The sequence below is a fragment of the Rhinoraja longicauda genome, chromosome 18, assembly GCF_053455715.1.
Source record: "Rhinoraja longicauda isolate Sanriku21f chromosome 18, sRhiLon1.1, whole genome shotgun sequence".
Classification (NCBI taxonomy): Eukaryota; Metazoa; Chordata; class Chondrichthyes; order Rajiformes; family Arhynchobatidae; genus Rhinoraja; species Rhinoraja longicauda.
Window position 1 is genome coordinate 38,147,372 of NC_135970.1, and position 9,812 is coordinate 38,157,183.

The 9,812-nt window shown below is 46.7% G+C and overlaps 1 protein-coding gene across 1 annotated transcript in view; it reads right to left on the minus strand.

Moving 5' to 3' along the window:
- The window catches only part of LOC144602141 (apoptosis regulator BAX), a 20,035-nt gene extending 11,886 nt beyond the window's left edge, over positions 1 to 8,149 (minus strand). The window contains exons 1-2 of the mRNA XM_078414868.1: positions 7,997 to 8,149; positions 2,464 to 2,512 (exon numbers count right to left, since the gene is read on the minus strand). Of these exons, the coding sequence (XP_078270994.1) occupies positions 2,464 to 2,512; positions 7,997 to 8,054 (107 nt within the window). The 5' untranslated portion in view covers positions 8,055 to 8,149. The remainder of the gene's footprint in view (positions 1 to 2,463; positions 2,513 to 7,996) is intronic.
- Between the last annotated feature and the right edge of the window lie 1,663 nt (positions 8,150 to 9,812).

Here is a 9,812-nt window from a genome sequence, read left to right on the forward strand (position 1 = left end):
AACAGGCCCTTCGGCCCACCGGGTCCGCGCCGCCCAGCGATCCCCGCACATTAACACTATCCTACACACACTAGGGGCAATTTTTACATTTACCCAGTCAATTAACCTACATACCTGTACGTCTTTGGAGTGTGGGAGGAAACCGAAGATCTCGGAGAAAACCCACGCAGGTCACGGGGAGAACGTACAGACGGCGCACGTGGTCAGGATCGAACCCGAGTCTCCGGCGCTGCATTCGCTGTAAGGCAGCAACTCTACCGCTGCGCCACCGTGCCGCCCTACCTACACACTGGGGACAATATGCAGAAGCCAATTAACCTCCTAACCCACACGTCTTTGGAGCGTGGGAGGCAACCGGAGCACCCGGAGAAAATCCACTCGGTCATGGGGAGAAGGTGCAAACCCCGCACAGACAGCACCCGCAGGCAGGATCGGGTCTATGGCGCCGTAAGGCAACAAGTCCAGCACTACGCTACTGCGCCCGTTTCAAACTAAGATCTATTATCCCTCAGATGTCGATGCTGGCCCACACTTTCCAATCTCCAATATCATTCGACAAAAGGACACAACGTGCTGGAGTAACTCAGAGGACAGGCGGCATCTCTGGAGAACATGGAAAAGTGACCTTTGGGGTCACGACATTTCTCCCATGTTATTCCAACAACTATTCTAAGAAAAAACGGCAAGGTGGAGGGTGCCTGGTATTATTTTCTCTGACATCTTCCTCATTGTGACGGTGGCTTCCCTACGGCAAATCACTACAACTACAAACCACGATTACACACCACAACTTCCAAATAAGCTCTGAACTACATAGACCTGGGGGGTTGCACTATTATTGAAAGTAGACGCAAAAAGCTGGAGTAACTCAGCGGGACAGGCAGCATCTCTGGAAAGAAGGTAATGGCTGACGTTTCGGGTCGAGACCCATCTTTGTGCCTATCTTCGGTTTAAACCAGCCTCTGCAGTTCCGATATACATATATACACACACATATATACACACACACATATATATATATAATATATATGCGTGTGTGTGTGTGTATAGAGAGCATATGCGCATATATATATATATATAGAGAGAGAACACATACATACACATAAAAACAAACAGTATATATATATATATATACACACACACATATATAGATAGAGAGGTAGAGAGGTAGAGGGAGAGGTAGAGAGGTAGAAAGAGAGGTAGAGAGGTAGAGAGGTAGAGAGGTAGAGAGGTAGAGAGGTAGAGAGGTAGAGAGGTAGAGAGAGAGAGAGGGAGAGAGAGAGAGAGAGAGAGAGAGAGAGAGAGAGAGAGAGAGAGAGAGAGAGAGAGAGAGAGAGAGAGAGAGAGAGAGAGAGAGAGAGAGAGAGAGAGAGAGAGAGAGAGAGAGAGAGAGAGAGAGAGAGAGAGAGAGAGAGAGAGAGAGCATATATATATATATCTATTGGAGAGACAGAGAGAGCACATACATACACATAAAACAAACAGTATATATATATATATATATATATATATGTATATACACACACACACATACATATACATATATACACACACTGAACTTTTTTTCTCGTTGATTATATTGTTCACAGTGCACTATGTTTACACATTCTGTTGTGCTGCTGCAAGTAAGAATTTCATTGTTTTATCTGGGACATATATGACAATAAAACACTCTTAACTCTAGAGAAGTCTCGAACCGAAACGTCACCCATTCCTTCTCTCCAGAGATGCTGCCTGACTCGCTGAATTACTCCAGCATTTTGTGTCTACCTTGACTCTAGATATAACAACACATGGCTGTACAAAGATCCAAAACACCCTTTGCTTCTCATACTGTGAACTTTTACAGGTAAAAAAGTTTAATAAATGATGTTTACTTGAGACTAAACTAATGGTCAATATTCCTTTATCTGACTATTGACTATGGACCATTATTTTAGTCACCACAAACATCAATAAAATAATGGTGCGACTTATTTGATGGTTAATGTTATGAAGAGATTCATAGATCCATGATAATCACTGTTAACGCTGCATTTTAATTTTCCAATCGAATGCAGAGTGCAGTAACGTGATTCCAATCATCTTCCTTTATTAACTGATTGCAAAGATTTACACCAAACTTTTTTATTTAGTGATGCAGCGCCAAAACAGGCCCACCGGTTCCACGCCGACCAGCGATCCTCGCACACCAACACTATCCTATACAAACTAGGGACAATTTACATTTACACCAAGCCAATTAACCTACAAACCTGCACGTCTTTGGAGTGTGGGAGGAAACCGAAGGTCTCGGCGAAAACCCACGCAGGTCACGGGGAGAACGGACAAACTCCGTACAGACGGCGCCCGTAGTCGGCGTTCAAAGCCGGGTCTCTGGCGCTGTAAGGCAGCAACTCTACCTCTGCACCACCGTGCCACCCCAGACACAAATTGAATTGTAAAATGAAGCAAGTTACAAACCTTTGCACAATTGCTCGTGATTGTCTGATTAAAGTTTCACTTGTAGAGGCTGAAAATAAACACAGGTAAGAACACGGCGGTTAGATTACATAGATTATGTCAACAATGGTTAAAGACAATAATATTCAATGGGAGAGAGAGATGGAGAGGGAGAAGGGAAGAAGTAAAAGGGATTAGAGGGTGAATTGATAAGGTTGAGCAGTGATTGATGAGAATTTAGAAAAGTACAGATCAGCAGCCTAGCGGTCGTTCTACTGCCTCACAGCGCATTAGACCCGGGTTTGATCCTGACTAAGGGGGTTTGTCTGTATGGTAGGCCATTTAGAACGGAGATGAGGAAAAACTTTTTCAGTCAGAGTTGTAAATCTGTGGAATTCTCTGCCTCAGAAGGCAGAGGAGGCCAGTTCTCTGAATGCATTCAAGAGAGAGCTAGATAGAGCTCTTAAGGATAGCGGAGTCAGGGGGTATGGGGAGAAGGCAGGAACGGGGCACTGATTGAGAATGATCAGCCATGATCACATTGAATGGTGGTGCTAGCACGATGGGCCGAATGGCCTACTCCTGCACCTATTGTCTATTGCTCCGGCATTTTGTGTCTATCTTCACAATAATCTGGGCGGCACGGACTTGGAGGGCCGAAAAGGCCTGTTTCCGGCTGTAGATATATGATATGATATGAATCAGGGTGCAGTCTCAGACAGGCTGTTTATTATTGCAATGAGATAGCAATGCAAGCAATTGGAAAGAGCAAAGGTGGTGGGTGCAGTCTCGGAGCACGAAGCAGTGCTACCCAGGATGTCCTAGTGCATCAGTCACTGAAAGGAAGCATGCAGGTACAGCAGGCAGTGAAGAAAGCCAATGGAATGTTGGCCTTCATAACAAACGGAGTTGAATATAGGAGCAAAGAGGTCCTTCTGCAGTTGTACAGGGCCCTAGTGAGACCGCACCTGGAGTACTGTGTGCAGTTTTGGTCTCCAAATTTGAGGAAGGATATTCTTGCTAGTGAGGGCGTGCATCGTAGGTTTACTAGGTTAATTCCCGGAATGGCGGGACTGTCGTATGTTGAAAGACTGGAGCGACTAGGCTTGTATACACTGGAATTTAGAAGGATAAGAGGGGATCTTATCGAAACATATAAGATTATTAAGGGGTTGGACACATTAGAGGCAGGAAACATGTTCCCAATGTTGGGGGAGTCCAGAACCAGGGGCCACAGTTTAAGAATAAGGGGTAGGCCATTTAGAACGGAGATGAGGAAAGACTTTTTCAGTCAGAAAGTTGTAAATCTGTGGAATTCTCTGCCTCAGAAGGCAGTGGAGGCCAATTATCTGAATGCATTCAGGAGAGAGCTAGATAGAGCTCTTAAGGATAGCGGAGTCAGGGGGTATGGGGAGAGGGCACGAATGGGGTACTGATTGAGAATGATCAGCCATGATCACATTGAATGGTGGTGCTGGCTGGAAGGGCCGAATGGCCTACTCCTGCACCTATTGTCTATATTTGCACAATCACTGATAATTTAGTTTCACTTCATTGACAAGCTGTATTTTCATCTGATCACTTCCTCTCCCCACGACTATCCCCACCCCTTTCCATAACCGGGCGGACATCCTATTCTGCCTTACCCTTAGATCAGATTATCAAAAGGACATGGGAGGAGATTGTGACTCTGCTCCACCATTCTCCCCTCTCCCATCGGGCAAAAGGTACAGAAGTGTGAAAACGCACACCTCCAGGTTCATGGACAGTTTCTTCCCAGCTGCTATCAGGCAACTGAGTCACCCGACCAACAACTAGTGAGCAGTCCTGAGCAAAGATACTAGAGGAACAAGATAGACCACTCGACCCTAACAACCGTAGTACGTCACGGCACCATTTTGGTAGGCAGAAACTTGCAGAAACATTTTAAAAGAAAAAGAACAAAAATCTGTGAATTGATAGATGAGATATATTCTGCATTTTAATGGTATGATCACACATACTGTTCCCCCAAAACACTGATTACACTGCGAGAGGCATAGCGAACGGCGGGTTTTGCTTACTAAAATGGCGGACGTTACGCTCCTTTGCGTACTGCACCTCAGTATAGGCGATTTCAATGGAGTGGTCCGTCTTGTTCCTCTAGTATCTTTGGTTCTGAGCTACCATCTACCTCATTGGAGACCCTTGGACAATCACTGATCGGAATTTTACCTTGCAATAAACATTATTCATATTATTCCGTTTATCCTGTATCTGCACACTGTGGACAGCTCGATTGTAACCATGTATTGTCTTTCCGCTGACTGGTTAGCACACAACAAAAGCTTTCCACTGTACCTCAGTACACGTGGCAATAAACTAAACTCAACTCCTCTGATCCGCTGAATTAATCCAGCACTTTGTGTTTTACACAAGATTCCAGCACCTGCAGTTCCTTGGTGTTTCTGATCATCAATGGCAGAGCTAACATTTGGTGTCTATTCCTAATTACCTCAATCTCTGTGGCTTGCATATTGTAGAGGCATTTTAAGAGTCAACCTCTTAATATAACAAAGAAAGGATGATTGGAGACAGGAAGACAGTTGCAGAACTGGGAAGGGAGAGGGGAAGGGAGGGACAGAGGAACTATCTAAAGTTAGAGAAGACAATGTTCATACTACTGGGCTGTAAGCTGCCCAAGCGAAATATGAGGTGCTGTTCCTCCAATTTGCGGTGGGCCTCACTATGACTCTAGAGGAGGCCCATGACAGAAAGGAGAGACTGGGAGTGGGAGGGAGAGTTGAAGTGCTGAGCCACCGGGAGATCAGGTTGGTTAAGGCAGACTGAGCGAAGGTGTTGAGCGAAACGATCGCCGAGCCTGCGCTTGGTCTCGCCGATGTAGAGAAGTTGACATCTGGAACAGCGGATGCAATAGATGAGGTTGGAGGAGGTGCAGGTGAACCTCTGCCTCACCTGGAAAGACTGTTTGGGTCCTTGGATGGAGTCGAGGGGGGAGGTAAAGGGACAGGTGTTGCATCTCCTGCACTTGCAGGGGAAAGTGCCCGGGGAGGGGGTGGTTTCGGGTAGGAAAGGACGAGTGGACCAGGGAGTTACAGAGGGAACGGTCTCTGCGGAAAGCTGAAAGGCGAGGAGATGGGAAGATGTGGCCAGTAGTGGGATCCCGTTGGAGGTGACGGAAATGTTGGAGGATTTACACAAAAAGCTGGAGTAAATCTAGACCTATAGAACATGGAACAACGTCTGAGCTGAATACATTGCTGCCTCACAGCGCTTGCAGCACCGGTGACCCGGGTTCGATCCCCAATATGAGTGCTGTCTGTACGGAGTTTGTACATTCTCCCCGTGACCTGCGTGGGTTTTCTCCGAGATCTTCGGTTTCCTCCCACACTCCAAAGACGTACAGGTATGTAGGTTAATTGACAGGGTAAATGTAAAAATTGTCCCTAGTGTGTATAGGATAGCGTTAATGTGCGGGGATCGCTGGGCGGCGCGGACTCGGTGGGCCGAAGGGCCTGTTTCCGCGCTGTATCTCTAAAAATCTTCCTCCCACACTCCAAAGACCTACAGGTCTGGAGGTCAATTGTCTGCACATTCTGCTCCTATGACTTATGAACTTGTATCCCTGTGCCTATTTAGGTCTCTTAATCGCCACTATCGTATCTGCCTCCGCCACCACCCCTGACAGCACGTTCCAGGCGCACACCAGTCTAATAACTCGCATGTAATTGAATGTGGTCATTCGAGTTTCACTGTCCACGTTAATCGGTACATGTGACAATAAACAGACCTTTGAAACTTTGAATATGGTCAGCAGTGATTAATGGGTATTTAGAACAGTGCAGAGCAGGAAACAATGTGTGTGCTGAATATAATGTCAAAATAAACTAATCACATCTGTCTGCACGTGATCGATTTCCCACCTTTCACCAAATATCCATGTGCCTGTCTGTGTAACAGCCTCTTGAACGCCACTATCCTATCTGCCTTCACCATCACCCTTGGCATAGCGTTCCAGGCACCCACCAACCTCTGTGTAAAAAAAAACTTGTCCCATACATCTTCTTTTAACTTTGCTCTGCCCAACTTAAACCTGTGCCCTCTCATCTTTGACATTTACACCCGAGTGAGAGAAGGTTCTAGCTGTCCATCTCATTTGTGCCTCTCGCCATTTTTATTTACTTCAAACCCAGGTCTCCCCTCAACGTCTTGACACCATAGAAAAAAAACAAGCCAACTTTTGTCCAACCTCTCCTTATCGCTAATACCCACTGAACCAGTATTCTTCTGTACCCTCTCCAAATTTCCCAACCCTTCCTCTAATGGGCTGCCTAGAACTTCACGTGGGTTTCCATCATTCAAGACCATGGTAGAATTAGGTGGTGTCACCTGTTCTCTCCAGACATGCTGCCTTTGGCACTGAAATTAATTCCAAATGTATCTAGATGTTGAGATTTGCATGATTGAGAAGCCCAGACACACAGTCTACTCTGCAGTCTGATATACAACCCACAGATGGCTACGGTGGAGGCCAAGCCAATGGATACTTTTTAAGGCAGAGATAGATAGATTCTCTTGATTAATAAGGGTGTCGGGGGTTATGGGGAGAAGGCAGGAGAATGGGGTTAGGAGGCAAAGGTAGATTTGTATACACTGGAATTTAGAAGGATGAGAGGAGATCTTATCGAAACGTATAAGATTATTAAGGGGTTGGACACGTTAGAGGCGGGAAACATGTTCCCAATGTTGGGGGAGTCCAGAACAAGGGTCCACAGTTTAAGAATAAGGGGTAGGCCATTTAGAACGGAGATGAGGAAAAACTTTTTCAGTCAGAGAGTTGTGAATCTGTGGAATTCTCTGCCTCAGAAGGCAGTGGAGGCCAATTCTCTGAATGCATTCAAGAGAGAGCTGGATAGAGCTCTTAAGGATAGCGGAGTCAGGGGGTATGGGGAGAAGGCAGGAACGGGGTACTGATTGAGAATGATCAGCCATGAGCACATTGAATGGCGGTGCGTACAGGCTGGAAGGGCCGAATGGCCTCCTCCTGCACCTATTGTCTATTGTCTGTAGATCAGCCACGATTGAATGGTGGAGTAGACTTTCTGCTCCTGGAACTTCTGAACCACCCTCTTGAAGAGAGTTCTGGTTAAGGGACAGAAGAGGTTCATAGAAACATTGAAAATGGGTGCAGGAGTAGGCCATTCGGCCCTTCGAGCCTGTACGCACCGCCATTCAATACGATCACGGCTGAACATCCAACTCAGTATCCCGCACCTGCCTTCTCTCCATTACCCCCTGATCCCTTTAGCCACAAGGGCCACATCTAACTCCCTCTTAAATACAGCCAACGAACTGGCCTCGACTACCTTCTGTGGCAGAGAATTCCACATCTCTAGATGTTCAACTCTCGAGAAGCAGGCAGAATGGGCCGCCCCGCCCGCCCGCCTGGGTCAATACCCCATGTTGTCGAGGTGGGTCAGGTTGTTGTGTGGAGGGGAGGATCAGCCCAGGACACTTCACCTGCTACCCTGAGAAGACACTTTGCTCTACTCACCTGCGGCTGGCTGCACCCTCTGCTGCACGCTCCCACTCGCCCCATTGAAGCTGGCCATCTCCCAAGCGCTGCTCCACTCACTCACTCACTCACACACACTCACACACACACACAAGGAAGCTTGGCACAAACAAACAAACAAACACAAAGAAAGACTGATCTCCCCGTCTTCCGCCTGTGCCTGGCGAAACTGTGAGATCACTCCCCGCGTCACGGCACCGAAGGGGGGAATTTTGTTCCTTGTTCAAACTTCAAAACTCTTTTTTTTTTTTTCTCTCTCTCTCTCTCTCTCTCTCTCCCTTTGAGTTAACTCCTCTGCCTCTCACTGGCCGTCGGGTTTGGGCTGGGCTCTCGCCCGACGTGTGTCATTGCTCAATGGGATTGTCAGTCAGCGAAGCCTTAGGTCAAGTTGCTGCAAGTCAAGGGAGTGTTCAAGTTTCGGTTGCGTTGGTTGATTTACCTCCTAATTTGTATCTCTGAGCATCTCACCATCTCTGATAGGCAAGAAGGGAAGAGGTTACTGAAATAAACTCACATTAAAAGGGGAAAACCCAGCAGGTCGGGCAGCATCTCTGAAGAGCATGGATAGGTCTGAGGAAGTGTGTGTAGGAAGGAACAGCAGATGCTGTTTAAACCGAATGTCTCGGTCCAGACCCGAGTTTAGGTCTGAAATGTCACCTTTTCTTTTTCTCCAGAGATGCTGCCTGGCCCACTGATTTACTCCAGCTTTTTTTTGGTGTCTATCTTGGGTAGATGGCCTTTTGGGTTGAGACCCTTCTTCAGAGGTCTGAAGGATTTCAACCCGAAACGTCACCTATCCATGTTCTCCAGAGAAGCCTCCGAGAATGTCGGATGACGTTTTGGAAGGAACATGTTTTGTATATATTTATTTATTGAATAAAGTATTTTTTCATAATATTTTTTTTTAAATGTTCTCCAGAGATGCTGCCTGACCTTGTATAGGTTTGTATACAAGCCTAACTTTTTCAGTCAGAGAGTTGTGAATCTGTGGAATTCTCTGCCTCAGAAGGCAGTGGAGGCCAATTCTCTGAATGCATTCAAGAGAGAGCTGGATAGAGCTCTTAAGGATAGCGGAGACAGGGGGTATGGGGAGAAGGCAGGAACGGGGTACTGATTGAGAATGATCAGCCATGATCACATTGAATGGCGGTGCTGGCTCGAAGAGCCGAATGGCCTCCTCCTGCACCTATTGTCTATTGTCTATTGACCTGCTGAGTTACTCCAACACTATGTGTCCTTTTAGAATAAAGGGGAGGCTATTTAAAACTGAGGTGAGAAGGATCTTTTTCATCCAGAGAGTTGTGAATTTGTGGAATTCTCTGCCACAGAGGGCAGTGGAGGCCAAATCACTGGATGGATTTAAGAGAGAGTTAGATAGAGCTCTGGGGGCTAGTGGAATCAAGGGATATGGGGAGAAGGCAGGCACGGATTACTGCTTGTGGATGATCAGCCATGATCACAATGAATGGCGGTGCTGGCTCGGAGGGCCAAATGGCCTCCTCCTGCACCTATTTTCTATGTTTCTACATGGACGAACCTGCGTCTGCAGTTCTATGTGTTTCTACATTTTCACTTTAAAGGGAGTTCTCACATTCTCACATCTTGAGAACTGGGTGGCAGGGTGGCGCAGCTGGTAGAGTTGCTGGCTCACAGCGCCAGATGCCATGAAGCTGAGCCATGATAGTGACATGCAAATATCTTGACTTTTGTATCAGCGGACTTGGAGATCAGATGCTGTGTGCCATGGGTAAGCCATGGCATCAGATGGGTAAGCCATGGCAGGTGGCCACAATCG